At 44.5% G+C, this 27808-nt stretch overlaps 1 protein-coding gene across 1 annotated transcript in view; it reads right to left on the reverse strand.

The window, feature by feature from the left end:
* CEP85L (centrosomal protein 85L) overlaps window positions 1-27808 on the reverse strand; it is a 351940-nt gene that overhangs the window by 45683 nt on the left and 278449 nt on the right. The window contains exons 8-9 of the mRNA XM_086949826.1: window positions 23413-23530; window positions 14101-14151 (exon numbers count right to left, since the gene is read on the reverse strand). Coding sequence (XP_086805952.1) covers window positions 14101-14151; window positions 23413-23530 — 169 coding nt within the window. The remainder of the gene's footprint in view (window positions 1-14100; window positions 14152-23412; window positions 23531-27808) is intronic.

Genomic DNA, 27808 nt, shown 5'->3' on the forward strand with positions numbered 1-27808 from the left:
GGGCCAGTAAGTCTCACTGTGTAACTCTGCAGTAACATCATAACGCCCTGGAAGTGATGGAGCAAAGCTACATATTAGCACAACCACTGCACGCTGGAATCAATTTCTCAATCTTTCTCCTTCCACGCACCAAGGAGTGGAGTACTTCTAACAAATTGCAGGTGGCAGTGTGAACCTTATTAGGATGGTCAAAAGTCAATGCCACAGAACGAGGAGATGGGACGGCAGTGAGGAATTTATGGTTAAATAGAGGATCGACCAGAAAGAACATTACTGATGGTAAGTAACTTGCTCTTCTGAGGGACACTTCTAATAGCAGATTCCACACCTTCAGAACAGACACCAAAGTAGTACGTCACAAAGATGGAGTCTTTGAAGAGTGTCTTAGACTAGGAAGTCTTGCAGGACTGAGAGGGCAAAATGTTGAAGCTGGCTAACAAGGAAGAAGTATTTTGTGAACATGTGTTGTGAAGCCCATGTCACAGCCTGAAATATATTCAGAACCAATACCCCTTGACAATGCCATCGTAGTGACCCTTGTCCTGGTGGAAAAAGGATGATGTGGAGTTAGCTCTCTGCTGTAGACTAAAGGCCCCATATCCCCACCTCCCATAGATGGTGGTTCCCAAACCAGTAACAATGCATTGGTTACAACTCTGACATCTGGGTGGGGAAAGGAGTGTGGGCTGCCAATTGTCAGGTTGGCGTTAGTCTGCCACTGAGGTTCTGAGCTGTCTCTTGCAAGATCTGGACAAAGTCAGAGAGGCAGGTATGGTGCTGGGCCAACTGAAATTGCAGATTCCATTGAAGGATCAGCATGTGCCCATCTGTTAAACAGGATGAGGAAGACGCAAGACCAGGAATTAGTATTTGACAGTAATTACTATTAATGGAAACTTGTGCTAAGTTATAAATCCCCATACTAACAGCAATCAGCAGACCTGGGAAACAACCTCTCAGATCAGTAGTGCATTCCTACTCTTCTCTCACAATCCGGCTGAACAGCACCTAAAACATGCCTCTCCTGCTCCAGCCAAGCCCGCAAAAAGTGCAAACTGGCTGACGCTGTGCAGCCCCACCATACGACGTTAGTCCAGAATTGTAATTCCTGTTGTCATAATACATAAATAGCTGAAAGGAGGGCACTGCCAAAGGCATCACAGAATGCTAATACATGGACCTTTGGGATTTGAGGCCTCTCTTTCACAAGTGGCACTCGGAAACTCTGCTCTTGTTGAGGCAACAAAGGGCATGTGACCAAAAATAGTTTCCAGTATTGCTTGAACAGTCAACAGATTAGAAACATAATTGCCAACAAAAAAAGAGTCTGTTCTTTCCAGTACTGTAAACTGAATTTGTAAATCAGAGATGCATAGGAGATATTTGGGCTTCTTCAATCACACTTATTTCTAGCTCCAGAAAAATTATTCAGTTGAGCTCATTCTATGAAAATAGACAGAGCAATCAGATATTTTCAATATGTAAACAAATGACATTTGTTATCTCTTGAACCCTTTAAATGCTACAGTATTTAATCATAAAGTGTATATTTCCCCAGATAAATGTGAAATATAGTATCAAGATGGAGACCTAGAAACAATAACAGATTAAATTCTTGGAGTTATTACTGCTTTAAGTAATCACAAGGTTTAGCTGCAAGAAGCTATCAAACCAATGGGATTTTCCTTTCAGTTAAGACCCAGGAGGAAAATGCAGAAAGACATCGAACCTAAAGTTTAAAAATCACTCATTTAAAATTCATGATTTATTGCTGATAAAATAGAGATAAGATTTACTGGTATCTACAAATACACTAAGGTTGCTTAACATAACACAACACGTCATTGTTGTTATGCTAGGTTCCTAAGAGTACGTCTTTCTTTTTTTTTTAAATGTATTTATTTGAGCAAGTTCAAAAGTGGTACAGTTTAAAAAAAAAATGACAATAAAAATATGTAAAATATACTGAACTTAATACAATATGAAAAAAAGAGAAAAAAAAAGAAATCATTACATCGTTCATTCCATGCGATCATGGTGAATAAACAAGACGGTAAAAAAATTATTCATTCATTTCAGGATTATTACACAAACATAATCAAGTATAAGCTGAACCTATAACTTTCTTTGGATATCAAACCAATTAGCAACATGGGCCCATATCTGTTCCCCGAGTATTCTTGATTTTTTTCCCTCTCACTCTATAAATTGCAGTCTCCTGCTTGTAAATACTTAATAATCTACTCAGCCAACCCTGAAAAGTAGGAGCCTCTTCATCTTTCCACGTACTGTCAAGATGATTCTATATACAGCCGTTCCGATAAAGATAGACATTGCTTCGTTATTACTATGCCCTAGAGAGTCATCATACCCTATAACAAAGAGTGTCGTTGAAGTTCTTAGTTCGTGCCCAAAAATTTCGGCCTTGTATTTGATCATAGCTTTTTTAATCGCGTCTAGTTTTGGACATTCAGCTAGCATGTGAATAAGATTAGCTGGACCTAAGGAACATCTTGGACAATGGTCAATAATTATTTTACCCCAGGCAAACAATTTTGCGGGGGTAAAATAAAGATCGTAAATTGTTTTGTAGGTTTGGGCCTTTAAGTTTGACGCTAAGAGTAGCTTCGATTTTAATATCAGAGACTTATCAATATCGATATTTGGATTATTTAGCTTAGTAGCCCAGTTTCTTTCCTTTTGTTCGATATCGTCAGGGTGATTCTTTATGAATAGTTCATAGATGCTACCTATCCGGGTTGTCTGTTTACCTATTAGTTCTAGTATTGGAACTGTTTTTAAATCTATGCAGGGAATCACCTGTCTGAGGGTAGTGTAAATTTGTATAAATTTCATGTAATCAGTGCGTGGGATTTGAAATTTTTTACATAGCTCTTCAAAAGATACCATAGAATCCTTACCCAGGAAGTCTCCTAATTTTACAACCCCGAGGCTCTCCCAACTCCTAGAAATGCTGTCGTTAAGTTGGAGCGGGATAATTGAGCTCTGCCTCAGGGGTGTGTATTTAGTATATTTTGGTATTTTCAAATATTTACTAACACGCTTCCAGATTTTCCATGCGTCTGTAATGATCTTGAATTTGATCTTTTTAAAAAAGGATGGTTCGACTTGTTTCAGCAACAGTCCTCTAGCCTTATCTCCTAACGATAGTTGGTTTATTGAGGGTATCTCTTGTTCAGAGTTAGTGCCTACTGAAGATGTGTTATCTAAGAGGGTGGTCATTTGTTGTAAGAGGGTCGCCCATAGATATAGTGTTAGATTTGGTATTGCTAATCCTCCTCTTAAATATGGTAAGGTTAGTTTGGGGAGAGCCCTCCTAACTTTGTCATAATTCCAGATAAATCTAGACATGGCAGAGTCAAGATTTTTAATTATACTATCGTCAACCAGGAGTGGAATTGCCCGGAATAAGTATAATATTTTTGGATACACATTCATTTTTAAGTAGTTCCCCCTGCCAATTATATATAGATGAAGATTATTAACTCTGAGAAGGTCTTTTTTAACTTTCTTGATAAGCGGTTCATAATTTAGTTGCTTAATCTTGTTTATTTTAGGCGAGATGTTTACGCCCAAGTAGACCGCATTGTCAACTCTATACTGGGTAACAAATTATGTATTCTCGGTGCAGATTACCATCGTCTTTTCCCTATCCAGGAAGTACCCTGAATATGAGCCAAAGGACCGTGTGATTACTTCGATCTCATCAATTGCCTCTGTGGGGTTTGGTGTTAATACCGCCACGTCATCGGCATAAGCAAGAACTTTAGTATTATAGGGACCCGCTTTAACTGGTTCGATTACAGTAGAGGTGAGAAGTTTAAGGATAAGTGGGTTAATGTAGAGGGCGAATAGAATCGGGGAGCACGGGCAACCTTGCCGCGTGCCCCTCTGGATGTTAATAGACTCTAATTCGCTACCCCCCACCAAAATGTTTGCCTTAGGGTCAACGTAGAGGGCCTTGATAGATTTTATAAAGGCCGGGCCAAGATTGTTTATCTCTAACACCTCCCATAGGAACTGCCATGAGACCCGGTCAAAGGCCTTCTCTGCATCCAATAGGATCATCGACATCTGGCCTCCCTCTACTCCCATGATGTCAAATAAGGAGATGACTCTCCGGGTGTGATCAATCGTACTTTTGCTGGGAATGAAACCGTGTTGCCAGGGGGAGACCAGATGTTCGATGATCCTACTGAGACGGTTAGCAAAAACTTTGGCATAAATCTTTGAGTCTGAATTAATAAGTGAGATTGGACGATATAAGAGGTTTGTTCTGGTGGTTTATTTTTTGGGGGGAAGATGGCAATATTTGTATGTTTCCATGACTCAGGAGGGTTCCCGTGCCATTGTACTGCAAGAGATAAATCGTAGAGGAATGGCACGATAAGGTTACCAAGCAGCTTATATAAATCTAGAGGTATTCTGTCTGGTCCGGCTGCTTTTCCGGTAGCAAGTTCTAATAAAGCTAATTCTACCTCAGTGTTGGATATTTCTTTTTCAAGGTCTTCCCTTGTTGTTTCGTCGATTTTTCTTCCAAGATCTGTTTCATTGAGCCAATCATTTAAAAACTCTTTAGTATTAGGTGTTAGCTGTTGGTCTTCGTTTTGGTATAACTTCTGATAGTAGTCTTGGAATGCCGCTATTATGCCAGCCGAGGAGGTATGTTTCTGTCCTTCGTATTCAATGAGTTGAATGGAATTATGCGATTGTTTCTGACGAGTTTTAAGAGCCAAATGTTTTCCAACATTTTCTCCGGTTTCATATATTTTATTGTGATTTACCTGGAGAATTTCTGCTGCTTTTTGAGATAGGTCACTATTGATCTAGGCTTTTAAAATTAAAATCTTGGAGAGAGTATCTTCATTTTGCTCCCCGAGGTGGATCTGGGTGGCGTGTAGGTACTCTAAGGTTGTTAATTCTGTGTTTAGTTGATCAGTCAACCTTTCACGATCTTTTTTACGCTTAGCTACAAAAGACACAGTTTCCCCCCTTAGGGCTGCTTTATAGCTATCCCAGACAACCACCCTGGGTGCACTATATTGATTACATTCAAAGAACTCCTTAGTCCATAGCTTAATGCATGTTATATATTCTTGATTGGCAAGAAGCTAACGGTCGAATGACCATTGGGAGTGTGGCCTCTTGTAGCTAGCAGCGTCAAATACAACAGAAAGAGCGTTATGATCTGATATCGTCTTGGGTGCTTTAGTTATAACAGCATTTAGGGCAATATCAGTAGTTGACATTATATAGTCGATACGTACGTACTTATTGTGGGGGTAAGAAAAGTACGAATATCCTGGATCACCTTTATTTTTCAGGCTCCAGATATCTCTTAAGTTATGAGTAACCATCAATTGCTGTACTGCCCTAAATACTTTGGGTTTACGCCCTAGGTATGTTAGCTGTGTCAATCTACTCTGTAAATGGCCCAACGTTATATTGAAATCGCCACATATTATAAGAGAGCCAGTCCAGGATGCCAGCTCGAGTTCTAGATCATAAAATAGGGCAGGTTCGTCTTGGTTTGACCCATAGATCGAGCAGACAATAATGCCTATATTAAGCTGTACTATAGTCCATCTGCTATGGGGATCTGCCAGTTTCCGCGTTGGTTTACCCAGGGAAGTCCTTGCTATTATGACCACACCCCGAGTTCTAGACGTCTGTGTAGTTGACTCAAGAATGTTAAAGCCGGGGATTTTTAACAGATCTATTTCACCTATTGGAATGTGGGTCTCCTGTAAGCATATAATATCCCATGAACTTTGATATATTGCTTGACATAATTGTGCTCTCTTCCCCCTGTCGTTGAGGCCTGCTACATTCCAGCAACCGAGTCTTGCCATATATTGAACCTCATTTATTACCTCAGCTATTGTGTGCGTTACTAAATTACTTGTACCCTTTGACTTGCTCATTTTATATTCCTTTTTACCCCCCCAGTTCCCCACCCCCACCCACCGCCCGACAGAACCCTCCCCCTTACAACCAGAAATAAGGCAATTAGACTCTGTAAGAGTCTGTGGTGATGGTCTAGCGCTATCTGACCAGTGCTTAATGACCACACAGTTCCAGAGGGAAATGAATAGATATAGGAAGAGAGAGAAGAAAAAAAAAGAAAAAAAAGAACTGAGAAAAAAGGATTAAATACTAGAAATACAGAAAATACAGACTTGATACCATAATGCAGTAATGAGTGGTATAGAAGGAATAAAGTTGAAGGGGTCGATCGGATCAAGATGAAGTCATCAGTAGAGCATTATTTAGACATTGTTATTGACCCCCCTCAAACCTTGTTGTTTACTTCAATCTAAACTAAACTAAGTTCATCTAAATAGTAGTATAATTGTAACTATTTTAGGCTCTCTAGGTACTCCTTGGCCTTAATCTCCGAAGTAAAATACTTTGTTTGCCCCCCAAATATAACTTTTAATTTGGCAGGATTGTTAAAATACGCCAGCGCTTTTTTGTCTAAGAAGGGCTTAATTAGCTGCCTGAGGCGCCATCTTCTTTCCACTGTAATGTGGCAGAAATCGGGGCGAACAAAGTATGAGATCGATTCTCTGGTGCGGCGCTTATCAGGTGTAACTTTATCAGAGATAGCTTGCCGAAGTGAAAAGTTCCCGAAGTAGACTAGGACTGATCGTGGGTATCCCCCTGTTTTTGCTGTGGTTTTTATTGTTAATGGAACTCTATGGGCCCGTTGTATTTCGTAGCTCCAATCCCAGCTGGAGAGTTCAGGAAGGGTGTCGCGGAAAAGCTGTATAATGTATGAGCGGCAATCCTCCCCTTCACTTTTCTCGGGGATACCAAGGACGCGTAGGTTGTTTCGGCGTAGCCGATTTTCGCAGTCCTCGAGTTTCCATCTAACGTCCTGGAGTTCAGCTTCGTGAGCTTCCACACGTTCATGAGTCGTGGCTACCGTATTTTCATTTGAGACTATACGTTCTTCCATCTCATTTATACGGTCATTGAATGTGCCTACAGTTTTAGTGAGCTTACGAACAACACCTTGTACTTTTTGCAATGCAGCTCGTGCTTTGCGTCCATCTTTAGAGGTTTCTTCTCGATGTGATGCGATGGCCTGAAGTACTGTATCCATGACTTGAGTTAGTGTGGCCCCAGGTTGTTCTGGTTGGTCCGCTGATTCTAATTGGAGAGAGTGAGATACTAGGGATGGTTGGGGTGGATGCACCTGGCTTTGGCTCCGTCCGTGGTTCGTTGGTGTATAGTCCCACACCAGATCGTTTGCACCGTGATGTCCTCCCCTTTTCTTCTTCAAAACTGTTTTCCGCCTCTCACGAGGTGCCTTAGCACATAAGTCTTGATCACTTTCCGTGCTAATAACTGACTCTGCGTCGTCGTCATCATCCAGATCTTCAGGCTCCCTCTCTGTATCCCCGGACCAACTAATATCCTCTGAGAATGAGTAGAAGTCTGTAGGGTCTGTAAGTTCCCTATCTGTCTCAATCGTTTCAACTTCTATGGCTTCAGTTGCGCTGTCCTGCAGTGTATTCCTCAGAGCACATCTTTCACCATTTAGTTATATTTCATCTTGGTGTTCAATGGCATATGTTTAGAAAAGACATTCAGCATGCAAGAAAGCTATGAGCCAGCCATCACAGTTGAACTCCTAGAATGTAAAGTGTTGAGTGAATTTTAGGTGGCTGATCTAAAGTGACTCAAAAATAGTGCCATTTCCAATTGACACCAAGAAAACTGCCTAGCTTTCCGAAGCACATGAAGCCACTTATGAAGTATCCATTATAGGCTCAAAGCAGAGCATTCGACTTTTCCACCATATCAGCGTAGTTGTCAATAAAGTGGATTCCATTTGAAATAAAAAAAGCTTTCAGCCACAGTTGGAAAAAACTTGAAAGTATATGGAGCCCATCTGTGTGCACATTAAACAACAACAATGGACGTGGAGCTGATCGATTCCATCTACCGGCACGCAGGGGTCTTTGTCCTCATCCAGCTAAAGTTCTCTCAACATCCAACATCTGCACTCCACAGCCTTGCTAAATGTGCTGCCTCGTTTGGCTGATGGCTGTTTAACTCTATCATTATGGATGTGATGAAACACCAAATCAAACACCAACATTACCTACTTGTGTCTTTGTGAAACATGTCAGCTATAAACTTAAGAAAAATGGCATTGTACCCTAGCTTGAAAACGTTTGTTTACATATTAAGAAAATATTAAGAGATATGCTAAGGTTTCAAATTTAAGCCTGAGTGGAGTGACTGAAAACAAGCACAGAAAATAATGAGATAAGGAGATAGTTTGATAATTGTAATAGACAAATTCAATTACTGGTGTGGCCAAAGGCAGTTTCAACAAGTATGAGATTGAGGAGGACTTAAAGGGCATATTGAGGAAATCTTTAGTAATTTGTACAAGATATTTCAAGAATGTATTAGTAAGCGAAGCCAGCTGCAATCAGTGTTAATTAGAGGCTGATTGGCATGTACAGAAATATGACACAGAATGGGTGTGTTGTATTAGAGGGAGACACATACTCAGATCAAGATTAATATCTTAAATATATCTGGTTTATCGTAGGCTCTTCTGCAATATTTATACAGAGGGTTTTGCTCATTCTGTGGGGCCTACTTGGGGATCTTTGAGGGACAGGGCAGATAAGGAGAATACCTGCTAGATGAAACTTACACTCCTACATCTCTGGTCTTAACACAAGTTTTAGTCTCGCCTTAGTAATCGCTTAAGCTTTGCAGGCAAAAGCGTGCACACGTTGCATTGCTTTGAATGGCAACGCGTGCACGTTTGGCAATTCCCTTGCGGGATCGAGTAGCCCCATCTGTTAGCAATTATCGGGCTAGCTCCCGCAAGGTAAACGCCCCTGCTCTCTGCCACACTCCCACTATCTCACCCCTCCCGTCGTTTTACAAGGACCTCACACACGGGTCTCTTTTCACCCTAGTATTGCCATATGTTTCATAGAGGGGAAAACTTTTTATTAAACTTTTGGAAGGAAACATTTTGGAGGGTGCGGAGCCCAAGGGGCAAGACATTTTAATGGAGTGAGGCAATCAGGGACGCTTTCAAGTCCCAAAAAACAAGCAATGTCTCCCACCTGCAATAGCTGTATAAACCTTCTTGGACGGAGTTGCAATCCCTAGAAAATTGAAGAAAACTTCTCAGCCCCTCATGCCTGTGAGATTACCGTCCATTGCACACAGCGAGGTGCCTCTTGTTCTGAGCATGCTCTCTGTGGTTGAGAGGTGTAACATTTCTGAGCCTGCGCCATGATGTGCTATCTGGATTATACGCATGGGCACAATTTGTGCGTGTGCTCTAATCGGCCTCTGTGTACATGACTGTGCGCATGCGTGAGGCTCAGACAGTATGGCTGTGAGCATGCGCAGTGGACGGCACAGTGGCCACCTAGCAGACTAGTGCTTGCTGCGGGCAGTGTCTAAGCACACAGTACATGCTGACAGCGGACTGGAAGCCTCAATAGCCATGCATCGACAGCAGAGGCCGGCCCCGGTGAGTACCGCCGCTGACCAGTTTTAGGTAGCATTAAGACGAGGTAGATAAAAAGCCAGCTCATGCAGGTGCTAGAGACCTTGAATGTGAGTACTGGAGCCTTTTACCAAAATACCAGTACACAGTGGTGTTAAGCGTGGTTAGCACCTTTTATGCAGCAGTCAGGTACTGAAATAAATTGCGTAAAATATCATCACGTTCTTAATTTGTGCTATAAAGTAAGAAGCCATACACAGTGAGTACTACAGTGCAAGTCAGCCAGTTGCACTGAACATTACAGTGAGCTTGATTTAGGTTCAGAGAGTGTCATCTTGTACCTTAATCATGAGCATTGTTTGTACCTTAACATGCCGTGTCAGGAGCAGTGAGCACCTTCATGAACCGGGTCGGGTACTGCGGGTACTATCATATAAAAATTTTAATATGATTTAATATTGTTTTCAAATGATTTTATGGTCAAATTGTACTGGTTTGTTATTAATTGACTGTAAAGTATTTATATTTGGAGCCATAATCAGTGAGTACCGTTACATTACATGCTTGAGTTGGGTATATAAAATGTTCTCGGGTATTGGCTGTGCAGGTGCAGTGAGTACTAAAGGGGATGGTGATGGACAGAGCATCTGAACAGAGGCGGCTGGTCCATGGGGGCGTTTGGGCGCCGCCCCCCCTGTTTTCTCACCGTGCGAGAAGGCAAACAAAGATAGTTATTATTACTACCATTTGTTTCTGCCTTGCCTTCTCGCACGGCGAGAAAGCAATATTTTCTGTGTGGGCGGTGTTACTCGAGGGCAGGGGGGAGCGGCTTGCCCACTGTTGGTAATACTGTCTGTTTGGGCAGCCTGAGAGGCTACCCAAACAGACAGTATTAACACAGTAGGCAAGCCGCTCCCCCCTGCCCTCGAGTAACCCCTCCCACTCTCCCCGTCTCTCTGTATGCTGCTGTGCTGCAGCATACAGAGAGAAATGACGTCAGAAGGGCAGCCGGCCGAACCAATCACAGCGCTGGCTGCTGTGGAGGGGAGGGAGGCTGCCTGCCGCTTTCTGATGACGAGCTCAGCCCTAGGAATTCGAATGCAGCGTTGGCGGGAGTCGCAAGTCTCGAGTCTAAGTCTGGACTTAACGGGTAAGTTATTTCACTAAGAGCCATGTTTGTGCTCATTGTGTATGTTGCCTTTACAAGTTTTGCTACACTTCCTTTTCAGTTGGAGTGACAGATGTAAGGGGCCGAGACCTCTCCAAACGCCATGTGGCTCTTTTGGTCTTTGCTGGTGTGTGTGCTTGGATATTGTGTGTTATTTGGCCGCACGTCTTTGGATAGGAGTGGGCTGGGCAGCGACTGCATCTGTTAGCGGCAGCCGCAGGGCAGTGTCTGTCACAAAACCTTTGACTAGACGCAGCGGTTCGTCTTTACAATACACGGTGTGCCTGTTACATGGCCTGGAGGAGGGTGCTGCAGAGCGCGGGAAAACAACCCCAGAAAGGGCTCTGATCTGTCTGTGGTTGAGGAATGCTCCTTTTCTGTATTTTTGTGTATATTAAAATAATCGGAATTGGTTAGACTCAGTCCCCGGAATGGTATAGCGCACATTCTGCCATATGTATGACCTCATAGCGCTTTTGGCAGTTCATAGAGCTTCCCACGCGTTTCGGTGTTACTATGACAGGCAAAGGTCGGGTTCAGTTTGTATAATGCTGTGTACTGGTCATGTCCCTGGTTAGGAGGCGCTGTGCGTCTTGTTCATTGTTGAGCTGTGGGTGTCGGATTACGGTGTTTGAGGGTAAAGGTCGGCTCCCACATTGTTCTGGTGTTTCCACGCAATAAAGTAACATTTCTAGTAATGCAGAAAGGTGTTGCTTTCAGCCCTACTACTTTTACCATCTACCAGCCGCCACTGCATCTGAACCAATCAAACACTCGCACCCAGTCAACAGATCTGGGTTTAATCCATCACCGTTCTTTAGCCCACTCTGCCACCCCAGTTCAAACATGGCCATATGCAAATCAGTCTGACCCTGTGCCTCATGGGAACAGTCCAGCCCGAACTGCCAAGCCATACCTTCCCTGGACCGGAAACAAGCTTCCGAGGACCGGTTTCTGGCATTTCAGCGGTCTTCAGCCCGGCTTGCTTGAATCCAGTGGCAAAGTGAGCAAGGGACTCACGTCTGAGCATACCCTGCCAACTTATGACGAACAAAGAGGTACAAAAGGGGATGGTGATGGACGGAGCATCTGAACCAATCAAACACTCGCACCCAGTCAACAGATCTGGATTTAATCCATCACCGTTCTTTAGCCCACTCTGCCACCCCAGTTCAGACATGGCCATATGCAAATCAGTCTGACCCTGTGCCTCATGGGAACAGTCCATCCCGAACTGCCAAGCCATACCTTCCCTGAACCGGAAACAAGCTTCCGAGGACCGGTTTCTAGCCTTTCAGCCGTCTTTAGCCCGGCTTGCTTGAATCCAGTGGCAAAGTGAGCAAGGGACTCACGTCTGAGCATACCCTGCCAACTTATGGCGAACAAAGCGGTACAAAAGGGGATGGTGATGGACAGAGCATCTGAACCAATCAAACACTCGCACCCAGTCAACAGATCTGGGTTTAATCCATCACCGTTCTTTAGCCCACTCTGCCACCCCAGTTCAGACATGGCCATATACAAATCAGTCTGACCCTGTGCCTCATGGGAACAGTCCAGCCCGAACTGCCAAGCCATACCTTCCCTGGACTGGAAACAAGCTTCCGAGGACCGGTTTCTGGCATTTCAGCCGTCTTCAGCCCGGCTTGCTTGAATCCAGTGGCAAAGTGAGCAAGGGACTTACGTCTGAGCATACCCTGCCAACTTATGGCGAACAAAGCGGTACAAATGGGGATGGTGATGTACAGCTGAATACTGGACAAAGGTTCAATCACTGCATTTGTATAGCGCACTACTCACCCGGGAGGGTCTCAAGGGCTTTTCAACATGCTGCACAGCAGCTACACTGCTTTAAGACATAGCTTAAACACATTTACAAAGGCCAATAGCTCTCGCTAAACACTTAAAAGGTCCCATTGGCGAGACCTATTGGCTATGCCAATGTTTGTTAACATTTGCAACTACACAGATTTTGCTCCCCCTTGCAAAGGTCTATCTGGTTCATTAGTCCCTGTCTTTACCAACGTACTAAACAAAACTTTACCAAATACTATGTAATTCTTCAAAGCATGTGCGTAACTTGTGGCTAACTCAGGTCCACTAGGCAATTTCCTCATTTATGTGGATTCTCTCTTGTTTAAACTTTCCCAGGGCTTATTTGTGCAGCACTGGAATGAGTATCCTTATTATTACAAAAAAATCAGACCCAACAGCTTAAAGTCGCTTTCGTTATATAGTGGACACATCCAGGTTGAAATGGACTTGCACAAGATTGACTTACCCTTCCAGTTACCCAACATTACAACTTTACAACTGGAGATGGTAGAGTTAGTGCGAAGTGAAACAGACAACACAAAGCCTAGCAAGGGGCAAGGCTTCTCAATCACTTTCTTCTCTATCTCACATAGGAAAATTCCTTTGTTCAAGTAAAAATATTTTTTCCAGGCAATGCAGAAGCTGTTAATACTTTTAACGATACAGAACCCATGTTGAAGGAGCAGGTAAGGTGCCTTCTTAAAGACTCCTGCCACACTCTTCATCACATAAATCTCTACCATCAGCATACTAAATGAATGAGGTCTTAATAACTTTGGACACTGAAATTAATACATTTCTAGCCATGATGTACCCATTAATCAGTATCTGGTAACTTAGGGTTGCAATTCCCTAGGCTGTCATGATGTATCAGAGGAAACACACATCATTCCCTCCCTGGAAAATATTTTTATGAATGAATCGCCACTCGTCTGCCAACATATGCCCCATCAAGTGACAAATGGCAGCTAATCAGGTACACCGATCCTACACCAGGTATAGCTCAATGAAGATGACCGAAGCAAAGAAAAATGGAGTAATCCTTTTCTGGCTAAACAGTGTAGTTCCACCAATACGCCACCATCTCATGTTATATAGTAGAAGGGAACTGGCCTAATAGATATGAACGTTAGCAGTCCAAATAAGGAAACATTACCACCTGCCTAAATACCTTGGTTATCTCGTTTGAGACTGGGAATTTTTTATATGGGGTCCTTTGGAAGGGGGTGGAGCGGAGAGGTGAAGGGGACTACTTAACTACCCCAAAGCAATTATGGCTATATCATGCCAGAGGTCGAGAGTTACTTACGTTCAATAACAGTTCTCCGGGATAGGTGTATTTCGTAGAGTTAAAACTTCTGATGTACCCATGCCCCACCTCCCAAGTTTTACGGGTTTGTTAGAGTAAACATAATAACTTACGTACTAGCACCCCCATCAGCACAACAGTTGTTTTATGTACAATCCAATGTTGTAGAGGGAAATCACTTAACATACATATTTCAGAAAATGTTTAGCTGGGAAATGCTGATGTTCCATTCGCGCTGACTACCCAACAGGTTAACTGTAATGCAAACTAAGTGAAAGAGATTATTCTTACTGTAATTTCAAGCGTCATTCCATCAATTTGTTTCTGCTGATTGTCTATGACCTACAAAAACAAACAAACATAAGTAAAGTTCAGTATCCTCTTTCTGATAACATTTTAAAAGTCCAGTTTCTTTCCCAAAATTAAAGGGTCCAAGTAGAAAATATGACACATGCAATACATAACCCAACGCAATGTTCGTCCGTACAATGCAAGTTGTGCTAAATACCCTACAAGGATTGCTTATTGCAAGAAGGGTCTAAGCATGATATGGAAATATATAATGCAGGAATTAAAACGAGGACATATTAGCTATTAGCACAGTGATCTAAATAATGGTTAAGCGGACTTCCCTGAGCAATTCAGAGAAGGGATTAAAAACAAAGAAAAGGGCCTTTCACGTTACAGAACAGTGTACGATCGATTTCATGCACGCATATTAAGTATATAACATGATGAACTTACAAATCAAGGTAAGGCAACAGAAGATATGCATATACAAAACCCATAAACTATTTTAAAAAATGCACAAAGTTCCCAATAACATAGAAATCTATGGGATGGTGTACAACTTGTGTAATTTTATAGTTTCAGCAACTTAGCCAGCATTGCAGATTAAAGGACAACTTGCAGGTACCTGAATGGAAAACCATGAATTTTATTGGTGGGGCAATAGCTCCTCATTTTAAACAATTTCCTGATGTCAGGTGTTGCGCAATAACCAATAACCTGGCATGGTACATGGTGCCTTTCAAAAGGTTCACTTGGGGTATTTCCAAGCAACAGGCATGAAACTAGAGCACTGGGGCATCTCTCCATTTCACGATTTGGCTCTGCGGTCTGCTTTTCAACATCTTCTAGATGTGCATTAAGGGGGCGAAGCTTGAATGCCAGACAAGATCGTCCGCCTGAGCCAGGATCTTTATGCACCAACGGAGCGAGTTTGCCGGTCACGGAGCCTTCAGTTCATAATTGGCGCCAATGGATGGCAGAATCCTTACCCTAATGGCAAAACGAGCATGGCATCGCTTTTGGCTGCCATTTTTATGTTGTTTCGAGGTTGCTTGAGTTTTAACTCTTTCCTCCCTCATAACGGCAGCCATTTTACATATCTTAGCACACTAATTAACTCTTCCTCTCACCATGAAATGCCGCTGTTGCTCTTTTAAAGAGGTTTTGCTTCTCTTTAAAAGACTTTCATTTTCATGCCTGATAATATTTTTATTAAGGACTATACCTCATTATTTTATGATGTCTACGTGAGATCTAACTGTGAAAGTTCTTCTCCTTCAACATATATTGACCTCATGAAGCGCTCCTATTAATCTTTACACCATTGAATCAGAGGGGAATAGTCTATTGTTATGTACCTAATGCATCGCTTCCCTCTTTACCACCCTGTTCTTCATAATAACAGCCATTTTACGGAATTCATCTACTAGCAGCGAAATGCTTCCATGGTCCTGAATTGTAACACTATTCAGGTTGAAAATTCACATCTACTGAGACATACCTCTGTTCCAATCTTTTTGTGACTTTCTTCCCCTATTCAGTCACACATAACTGCACCGGGCATGTTGATATTCCTTCTGGTGCATTCTGGAGAAGTTATCAATAGAATTCCTATAGAACGACCTCTCTCAATTCAGTTGTTCCTGTTGTGCAGGCTCTCAATTGTGTTACTGTGAATTTTGTGGGCAGATTAAAGAAATCATCACCTCGTCAAATGGTGTCCTGCTCTTAGAAGTCATTGCACTCCTTAAAGGCAGACACCCATCCTTCCACAAGCATTTTACCTGTTACTGCGTCAAAGATGTCCTCCTCACCCTTGCCCTCTCTAAAAACCAGCACTGCTACATCTACTCATCAGCGGATTAAGCATAACCCTCCTTCCCCTGTCAGACCTTGTTCGCCTGTTTCACTTGAGGTCTTGCTGGAAGAAATCATAGCAAGGAGTCTGTTTGTGGAATAAAATTTACGTATAAAACATCTAGATGATAAATGGTCTCAAAAAGAGGCAAGAGTTTGGATGGAATAACGCATCAGTGATGTGCAAGATAAAGCAACTACAATTTCAGTTTTGGAAAAGGAGTTGGCAATGTTAAAAATGCACTTACAAGACTTTCAATATAGAAACAGATGCAACAACCCTCGTCTTTATGGTCTTCTGGAAGGTCTTGAAGGTAATGTCTCCATCTCGTTCTTCACCACTTTCTTGTCACAGTTAGCGGGCTTCCCACCTTCCACAGTTCTCAACAATCAGAGGGCTCATAGGTTAGGTCATCATCCTCAACTTCCTTCATCTTGCCTCAAACCTAGAGGAGTGATTATTTTCTTTCTCATATTTACTGATTTGTTTAAAGTCCTCAATGCGGCAAAGTCCAAAAAAACAACTCCTTTAGCAGGGGATGACGATCTTCATATCACAAGCCAGAAGGAAGGAATTCATGGATCTTCATCCACAACTTCACTCATTAGGTGTCCGCTTTGGACTTTTTCATACGTGTCTCTTTAAAGTGACTTTTCAAAACATCTTCCTTCCCCATACCTACGGACCTTAGAGACTTGCTACGTTTGCACTCCACCAGTTCATTGGATACTTCGGGTCCCTCTTCCAGATGAGTGCATTTTTAAGAATCATCTCAATTGTTTTTCACAGACTTTGGCTTTTATCTATATTGTATATTTTCTCTCTCGTTATTTTGATGTAATTGTATCTATTTTGTTAATTAACCTCTTTCTTTTTTGCAGGTTCAGTGTTATCAATGCTATTTATCTTATTGTCTCGTCCTACTCGTGGTGATGCGTTTTGATCCCTTGCTGTGCCGTCTTCACCCTATGCGGTCACCGACCCCACCCTAATATTCATCCTTATCAGGTATGTTTTTACAGTCGTCATTTGACTGTCTCTTCTTTCATGATCTTCTTCCCTTTTTCCTTTTACTTATTTTGCTGTCTGTTAACCTTTTCCATTCTTTCTTTCACTACGCTTATAAACTAGCTAACGTAGAAGACCATTTCTTTGTATATACAGTTGCTTCTTTTATCATTCAGAGATATTGCTGGGAATGTCAAAGGATTTATTAACCTGATTAAGAGGCAAAGAATTTAATCGCATTTAGCAAAGTATAATCCTGACCAGGTCCTTCACCAAGATACCCACCTTACAGAACCTGAAGCTCTGAAACTTAAAGGTGGATGGATGGGCTCAGGTTTTAGTTTCTCCAGGTTCTGCAAAGTAGAACGGAGTAATACTCATTTGTTATAAGAAAAAAAAGTGAGTAACTGTTTCCCAAGTAAATGATACTGAGGGGAGATGGCAAATTGTTAAATCACTTATAAATGACGTCTCCTTAATGGTTTGTAATACATATGGTGCTACTCAAATAGATTGGTCCTTTTGGCCTACCATTTCCCAAAAATGTTTACAGTATGAAGACAATTTTTTTTTGGGGCGAGGGGGATTGTAATCAAGTCATGGATAATTTTGATAATTTCGTTAATCGTCAGTCACAAGTTTAATTCATACCTCATAAAAATTCACAATTTTACTCTTTTCTCACACAAAGTCTTCTTGTGGATTCATGAAGACACCGTAATCCTACCATCAGAGAATTTTCCTTTTTCTCTCCCCCACGTGGCTCTTTTTCTAGGCTCAATCATATTTTTATTTCTAAACTGCTTTACCAAAATCTTATAAATTCTTCTATTGAAGCTATTGTGATTTCTGATCAAGCCCAAGTTGTCACATATGTTGATTTGCTCTCGGTACATTCCAAATCTGTGGGGCACTTTCAAGCATGCTGTACATGGGCACATTATCGACTTAGTTTCAAAAAAGAAGAATTCTTTAATGTATTGAATAAAGCTTCATCTCTATACTATTCCCTCGCAGCAATATCTATAGGCTCAGAGAAAGCGTTTGATCACATTGATTGGACCTGTTAACTCAAATCGTTAACCTGGCATGGTCTGGGTTCCCGTTTAATTTCACATTTCTTTACTCCATCAATCCCCAATGACATCTGTTTTTGTCAGTGGTAAAATCTCCAACCACTTTCCATTGAATCGTGATGTCCATCAGGGTTGTCCACTGTCTCCCCTTTTGTTTGCATTTGTTCTTGAACTCTTTCTGTCCCATATTAAGAAGAATTCATGGAGATAAACACCTGAAACTTTCTGCTTACGCGGATGACATACTTCTTTTCCCTTCAAACCGGTCCACTCTGTAACAGCCTTGCTTCAAGAAATAACTACATTTTCCTTGGTTTCAGGATATAAGTTAAACTCAAGAGAAAATTGAAATTCTTTCTCTCACCAAATCTTGTCTTAAATCATCTATCATAGCTACGGCCATTCATTGGAATGCTTCCAAGATTAAATACTTGGGTGTCTGGTTTACCTCTTCCATGAAGGATTCTGTTGCTTTGAATAACGTAGACAAGGGTAGACAAACTCGTTTTGTTGTGGAACCCTCTGTTTCTTTCATGGTGGGGTTGCACTGACGCCATAAATTACATACCTGTCACATATTTTTAAAAACTGACTTCAAAACTATCCAAATTTCTTTGGAGTGATTAAAAATCTAGACTGTCTCTTATTCAACTCTGGAAACCAAGCAGGAAGGGGGGATTAACTTTCCAAATTTTGGTCATACCATACGGTTTTCTGCTTAAGACAAGCTTCTAGGTGAATTGCTTCAGCCAGTCTCCGTCTACTCCCTTATGGTTGGACTTTGAATACTCTCAACTTTTTCCCTTTTCACCTAGAGAGGTTTTGTCCTTCTCTGCTAACACTTATATCACAGCTTCCCCACTTTTTAAACATACTTGTACCTTATTAAAATCTTATCATCAACCACAAATCATAACCTGTAATGTTTTCCTACAATCTCCTCGATGGTATAACAGTTTCTTCAATATAAATAATAAATCATTATTTTGGAAATCTTGACGACAAAACGGTATATCGTGGGTCAGTGACTTAATTTCTGATGATGTTCCGCTTTCTTTTTCACGCTCTTCACATTTCCCACCAAATCTCTCCTCCTTCCCCCTGTATAGTTGTAAATAACTTCTTGCACAGAGCTTAAGGATGGAATCAATAAAAGGTCTGGTGATCTTGCAAAAAAAAAAAAAAGAAAATGGCAATAGCGCTTTTTGTAAACATAACATGCTGTTCCTTGACACATTTTCAGTAAGCTGTTCTAAGCGCTATCCGTGCATTAAACATATCTTGTTTCTCCTCCTCCCCCTCTCTACGTCTCTTTCTCGCTCTCGCACCCACGCTCTTTCTGTTACTCCTTGCTCTCCATCCACCTCCACCCTCCACCTCCACCCTCCAACTCCACCCTCCACCCTCCACCCTCCAACCTCACCTCCACCCTCCAACCCCACCTCCACCCTCCAACCCCACCTCCACCTCCACCCTCCAACTCCACCTCCACCCTCCAACTCCACCTCCACCCTCCAACTCCACCTCCACCTCCACCCTCCAACTCCACCTCCACCCTCCAACTCCACCTCCACCCTCCAACTCCACCTCCACCCTCCAACTCCACCTCCACCTCCACCTCCACCTCCACCCTCCAACTCCACCTCCACCTCCACCCTCCAACTCCACCTCCACCTCCACCCTCCAACTCCACCTCCACCCTCACCTCCAACTCCACCTCCACCCTCCAACTCCACCTCCACCCTCCAACTCCACCTCCACCCTCCAACTCCACCTCCACCCTCCAACTCCACCTCCACCTCCACCCTCCAACTCCACCTCCACCCTCCAACTCCACCTCCACCCTTCAACTCGACCTCCACCCTTCAACTCAACCCTCAAACTCGGGGACACCACCACATCACTCTGGGACATCACCACATCGCTTGGGGACACCACCACATCGCTTGGGGACACCACCACATCACTCGGGGGACACCACCACATCACTCGGGGACACCACCACATCACTCGGGGGCACCGCCACATCACTCGGGGTCACCGCCACATCACTCGGGGTCACGGCCACATCACTCGGGGTCACCGCCACATCACTCAGGGGCACCGCCACATCACTCAGGGGGCACTGCCACAACACTCAGGGGCACCACCACATCACTCAGGAACACCACCACATCACACGGGGACACCACCACATCACACGGGGACACCACCACATCACTCAGGGGCACCACCACATCACTCGGGGACACCACCACATCACTCGGGGACACCAACACATCACTCGGGGACACCAACACATCACTCGGGGACACCAACACATCACTCGGGGACACCACCACATCACTCAGGGACACCACCACATCACTCAGGGACACCACCACATCACTCAGGGACACCACCACATCACTCAGGGACACCACCACATCACTCAGGGACACCACCACATCACTCAGGGACACCACCACATCACTCGGGGACACCAACACATCACTCGGGGACACCAACACATACCCCAGGGACACCACCACATCACTCAGGGACACCACCACATCACTCAGGGACACCACCACATCACTCAGGGACACCACCACATCACTCAGGGACACCACTCAGGGGCACCACCAAATCACTCGGGGACACCACCACATCACTCAGGGACACCACTCAGGAGCACCACCAAATCACTCGGGGACACCACCACATCACTCGGGGACACCACCACATCACTCGGGGACACCAACACATCACTCGGGGACACCAACACATCACTCAGGGACACCAACACATCACTCAGGGACACCAACACATCACTCAGGGACACCACCACATCACTCAGGGACACCACCACATCACTCAGGGACACCACCACATCACTCAGGGACACCACTCAGGGGCACCACAAATCACTCGGGGACACCACCACATCACTCAGGGACACCACCACATCACTCTGGGACACCACCACATCACTCTGGGACACCACCACATCACTCGGGGACACCACCACATCACTCGGGGACACCACCACATCACTCGGGGACACCACCACATCATTCAGGGACACCAACACATCCTTCAGGGGCACCACCACATCACTCAGGGGCACCCCCACATCACTCAGGGGCGCCCCCACATCTCTCAGGGACACTACCACATCACTCGGGGACACCACCACATAATTCAGGGACACCACCACATAATTCAGGGACACCACCACATAATTCAGGGACACCACCACATCACTCAGAGACACCACCACATCAGTCAGGGACACCACCACATCACTCAGGGGCACCCCCACATCACTCAGGGGCACCCCCACATCACTCAGGGGTGCCCCCACATCACTCAGGGGCGCCCCCACATCACTCAGGGGCGCCCCCACATCCCTCTGGGACACCCCGACCCCCCTCTGCTAAAAGCCCTACATTGGCTTCCTATTGCTGAGCGCTCACAATTCAAGATGGGCTTTATGTCTTTCCAGGCCCTGGCTGGCACTGCACCTGCCTTCATCAATTCAAAAATTAAATCATATGTCCCAGGCAGAGATCTGCGCTCCTCTTCCCAAAGTCTGTTATGCGTCCCCCGCTTCAGGAAGAAGAAAACAGGGGGACTAAAGTTTTCCATCCTGGCACCGTCCTTCTGGAATGCCCTCCCCATCACCATTAGGTCCACTCTAGCTTACCCTGATTTTCTTAAAGCTAAGACCTTCCTGTTCACTCGAGCTTTTTCACTCTAGCTGACCCTCTCTGCTTGCTTGGGCCACCTGTCCTCAGCGCCAAGAAACCGCATGGTGATCGAGCGCTTTACAAATCCCTTAACTTCAACTTCACTCAGGGACACCCCCACTTCACTCAGGGACACCCCCACATCACTCAGGGGCACCACCTCATCACTCAGGGGCACCACCTCATCACTCAGGGGCACCACCTCATCACTCAGGGGCACCACCTCATCACTCAGGGGCACCACCTCATCACTCAGGGGCACCACCTCATCACTCAGGGGCACCACCTCATCACTCAGGGGCACCACCACATCACTCGCGGACACCACCACATCACTCGCGGACACCACCACATCACTCGCGGACACCACCACATCACTCGCGGACACCACCACATCACTCGCGGACACCACCACATCACTCGCGGACACCACCACATCACTCGCGGACACCACCACATCACTCGGGGACACCACCACATCACTCGGGGACACCACCACATCACTCGGGGGCACCACCACATCACTCGGGGGCACCACCACATCACTCGGGGGCACCACCACATCACTCGGGAGCACCACCACATCACTCGGGGGCACAACCACATCACTCGGGGGCACAACCACATCACTCCGGGGCACCACCACATCACTCGGGGGCACCACCACATCACTCCGGGGCACCACCACATCACTCGCGGACACCACCATATCCCTCAGGGACACCACCACATCCCTCAGGGACACCACCACATCCCTCAGGGACACCACCACATCACTCGGGGACACCACCACATCACTCGGGGGACACCACCACATCACTCTGGGACACCACCACATCACTCGGGACATCACCACATCACTCGGGGACATCACCACATCACTCGGGGACATCACCACATCACTCGGGTACATCACCACATCACTCGGGGACATCACCACATCACTCGGGGACACCACCACATCACTTGTGGACACCACCACATCACTTGTGGACACCACCACATCACTCTAATACACCACCACATCACTCAGCCCAACCACGTCATCACTGAGCACCACAACAGCATCACTCAGCACCACAACAGCACTGTCCTTGCTTGTTAATATTGTTATTACTCAAAGCTGATTTGTCTTTAAAAAAAAAGGTGTGCTGAAGGCACAAAGCATGCTGACAGCATATACAGAGGGTACTGGGGTAAGCAACAGAGGTTGGGGATGGTATGTTACAGAAAGGTATATTTATTTAATCCGTCTACTACAAGTCATCATCAACTTAGTGCCAACTAAGGGATCTTTGAGGGATGTGGGTAGATAAGAAAAAGAAACATGTGCCTTTATTAGAAATAATATCGTAGAGGACTCTAAAGTGCAATCCAAATATACGTATATGAAATCAAAAGTGAATTCAAGATGAAATGACAGCCTGCCAAGCATGTATGTATGCAGTTACAGCTGCATCCTCAGAATTATACATAACCCCTGTGTGCCCACATCCATTACATGTATGTATGGTAGACCTGGGGTAATTTTTAGGGTTTTCCATGCCGAGGAAGTGTACATGCACCCAGTGGAATTGTAATCCAAGAAACTACCCATGGAACACTTAAACTCTTCATGAATTCTATCCTCTGAATTTACCTTGTTGGCTCGCTCACATTGTTCTCGGAGGCTATCATTCTCACTCTGAAGTTGCTTTGCGTCCAACATGGGGAGTCGTATCCCATCTTCAAGACATCGCTCAACCTTCTGTTGCAAGCTGTACATTGAAGTTGGGGGGGAAATAAAATGTCTATTAAATATCAACAGACAAGAAGAAGCTGAGACAATTTAAGTGAGACTTCTTGTATAGACGACACCTAATACAAAGGCAATAAATCTTAACTTGGCAGGAGCTGTAATTTTCTGGAGGATCTCAAACACATTTGGATGAATACAATGATAACGTGCAGAAATAAAATTGAGTTTTAGCTTTCAGTGTCACAAAGAACAATTGTGAGAGACAGGGGATCTTTAATGGCTACCTCTGAACATCGTGTACATGCAGACCCTTGTTCTGAAAATAATACCGTCTACCTAGGCAGACAACGATTCCATCCATGGGTGCCAGTCTACTGGACTGTTGGGCAGGTACATCTCAACTGTGCAATGGTGGAGGGCCATATGTGAGATGACAGGGCCCTGGAAACTCCTCGCCCAACACACCAGCGGGTCTTGAGGAGGGAAACCCCACACAGAGCAGGAGACTGATAGGGGCCCCAGCCAGGATTCCCACCAGTGGGAATCTCCATCCCGAACCACTGCAAATTCTGTGATGGACGGTACTTTCCACAAGCAGCAATCACATTAAATATCACACAAAGGGTCTTATCCATTTCTGTAATAAGGAATATGGTATTACAACTACAGGGCTGTCCAAGCCCTGGGTTCAAAATTCAACTTCGGCACTTGACCCACAAAGAACCCAAAAGAAACATTGCCACCCTTTTTACATCCTGGATTCTTTTATCTAGTTTCAACTGGATTCCAAACTACATACTGACAACTTATGAATGACATGTTACTGTGGCAATAAAAGTGCTCACTGTAAAGCACTATATTGCTCCTTGGAGCTACATCTACCACAATATTTTTTTGTCCACAGACAAAGTTTTAAAAGCACTGCAAAGTTCCTTGTATAACCAGCAGATTTCCTGCCACAATAAAAGTGTCAAGATAACTCCAGTGAATATTTGATTAATGTACCTGCTGGAGAGAGATGAAGCAGCTTTGACTCATCTACGGTAGCAGAGATGGTCACTATACCTGCTGCAAAGATTGTTTACCATGTATTTTAAAGGACAGTATTTTATGTGCATACCTCAGTGGGTTACTGCTTTTGTCACAGAAATTCTTTTGTTACTGCGCAGTTCATAAGATACAATGGTAATCTAGCATAGTGAGCTATGAACTGCCAAACAGCTGGAGGCAACCTGTATGGTACAAGTTAGTAAGTTATGCTTTTTCCCAGTCTTTCAATATCCTGATGCTGCTTAAAAAGCATATTTTTTCAATATAAAATAATAAAAGCATTTGTAATTCTAGTGTTTGGTGTGTACTTGTTTGTTCATTTTTTGGGAATTACTGTTGTAATGTAATGTTTGAAAAATAAATCATACAAATTGCTTGGGTGTCCCCGGCTTCCAGTAGTGATCAGTGGGGGTCCTCAGGAGTCAAAAGGTTGGGAACCACTGTCCTAGAGAAAATTCAGCTTGCAGTATGGGCTGTGTAAATTATCTCTGTTAAACATTCTGGCTTTTTGCCAGCTTTGGCACATAAGGTGTATGACATGGCAAGTACAGTAAAAAGATAAATTGTCCGTTGAGTTTGACGCAGATAAGATAATCTACAGATCTGGCAATCACCACGTCTTGGGCTGAAGCCTCAATGCTGGGGCAAATACCTTAAGGAGACCACCCCGTGAAGAGTTCTCATTGCCACGTCCTGCATCAATAACAACAAGCAATCGAGAATATTCTTTTGTTTGAGGATGTCTGTATAGGCTTTAAAATCTATTACGATATCCTTCGCCGCATGTGGTGCACACATTATCAGTACAGGGAATTCAGCTTTTGTAAGACAGCCACTCTTCTCCCTGATCACTATCCTCTTAACTCTTGTCATTGATTTCTATCTTCTCTCCCTACTGAAGACCTCCTGACACAGTGTTACTATAACAACCGTACACATATGAATGGTAAAATTTGTCTACTGGGAGTAAGAAATATGAATTCGACCCCAGGGAGTGAGCAAAGGAACCACAGCTGTGTAAATAAACTTAAAGAACAAGTTACTTACCTTCGGTAACAATTTATCTGTAAGAAACATAGGTTAGTTATAGATACATTACCTTAGAATTACCCCCAGGCTTCAGACTGGATCCGGAAAGTTTTTCGTAAGCATCGGAAGGTGGCGTCAGTCGACTCTGCGTTCACCGCCGTGATCGCTGGGGTGACTTTGAGGTACCTACATAGACGCCACCCTCGCGCGCTGACGTCAGTTCTGTTCACGACTTTCCACGCCAGAAGCACAGAGCCAAGCAAAACACTGACCACTGGTGCACAAAACTAGGGCCCTTAAAGGAAGTCCTTAACCCTAGAAATCAGTTCGCACAACAGGGAAGATGGGTGGGGCGGTAAAGAATCTATAACTAACCTATGTTTCTTACAGATATATCGTTACGGAAGGTAAGTAACTTGTTCATCTGAAAAAAACAGTCCTAGACTCCTTACCTTAGAAAGATACCCAGCAATACCAACCCCGGAGGGGGATCTGCGAAGCACGTTCACACCAGAAAGTCCTGGAGAACAGAACGGTCAAAGAAGCCGGCTCTCTGGACTTGACTGTCCAGGCAGTAGTGTTTGGTGAACGTGTGCAGCGATACCCACGTAGCTGCCTGACAGATGTCATTTAAGGGGACTCCTCGTCCCAAATCAGTAGTAGCTCAGTCGCCCTGCTGGAATGGGCACACAGCCCCACTAGAGACTCCTCTTTGCCAAAGAATAGCAGGCTTTGATGCACAGAACAACCCACCTGGAGATGTTCCGTTTGTGCACGTCCCAACCTTTCTTAGCGCCCATGTAACAAACAAAGAGTTGGTCGTCCACCCGGAATTGTTTGGTGCAATCCAAGTAGAAGGAAAGCGCACGTTTTGGATCCAGATGGTGGAGCTTCTCTTCCTCTTTCAAAGGTTGCGGAAGCAGAAAGAAGGTGGGCAAAGTGATGGTTTGGCCAATGTGGAAAGAAGTAACCACCTTGGGAAGAATGGAAGGTCTAGTTCTGAGAACGACCTTGTCCAGATGAATAGCCAGAAAAGGAGGCTTAGAAGAAAGAGCTTGTAGCTCACTCACTCTGTGTGCAGAGGTGATGGTCACCAGAAAGGTAGTTTTCAGAGTGAGAAGTCTGAGAGGACAGCTATGTAATGGCTCAAAGGGAGCACACATAAGGTAAGTAAGAACTAGGTTCAAGTCCCACTGAGTGCCCTTAAGGAATCTATTTACAACAGGGGACTTGTACAGAGAAGGCTGATCAGGAAGCCTAAAAAATGCAGAAATGGCCAAGAGGTAGCCCTTTAGAGTGCCCAGAGCAGAGCCATGCTGGGCCAAAGAAAGGAGAAACAAGAGGACCTCAGAAAGAGGGACAGAAAGGGGATGCATTGCTGTTCACCATGCCACAAATGCGTTCTATCTGCAGGTGTATAGCGTCTTAGTGGATGGACGCCTGGCTGCCAAGATAACATCGCAGACTTTGGGAGGCAGGTCAAACGACGTCAACTGCCGCCGCTTAATCTCCACGCAAGGAGGCTGGACAGGGTCAGGTGGAGGACTGTCCCCTGCTGCTGCGACAGAAGATCCTCCTTAAGAGGCAGTCGGATCGGAGGATCGATGGCCATGTTGAGCAGCTCGGGATACCAGACTCTTCGTGCCCAATACGGTGCCACAAGAATGACTTGGGCCCAGTCGCGATTGATCTTCTTCAGCACTTTGGGCAGAAGTGGAATAGGCGGAAAGGCGTATACAAGACCGCAACTCCACTCGCAACAAAAGGTGTTGCCTAGCGAGTGCCGCCTTGGAAATTCCAACATGCATAATTGATGACATTGCGAGTTCTCTTCGGTGGTGAATAGATCTAACCAAGGCTCTCCCCACTGTTGAAAGAGATCTTGCACCACCTCTGAGTGAAGACGCCATTCGTGATCCATCATGCCCCTGCGGCAGAGTTAGTCTGCGTTCAGAGAACCTGTCAGGTGTTGAACCACCAGGGAAATGCCCTGATGTTCCAGCCATGTCCTGAGACGGAGAGCCTCTTGACATAGGGTCCACGACCCCACCTCACCTTGTTTGTTGCAGTACCACACGGCGGTGGTGTTGTCTGTAAACACCTGTACTTCTCTTCCCCAGACAGAGGGAAGAAATGCCTTGAGTGCAAAACGAATCACCGAAGCTCCAGAATGTTGAGCCCGGACTCCGCCGGATACCAGAGGCCTCTGAGCTCTGCC

This window comes from Lissotriton vulgaris, unplaced genomic scaffold (assembly GCF_964263255.1).
Source record: "Lissotriton vulgaris unplaced genomic scaffold, aLisVul1.2 SCAFFOLD_772, whole genome shotgun sequence".
In the NCBI taxonomy this organism is placed as follows: Eukaryota; Metazoa; Chordata; class Amphibia; order Caudata; family Salamandridae; genus Lissotriton; species Lissotriton vulgaris.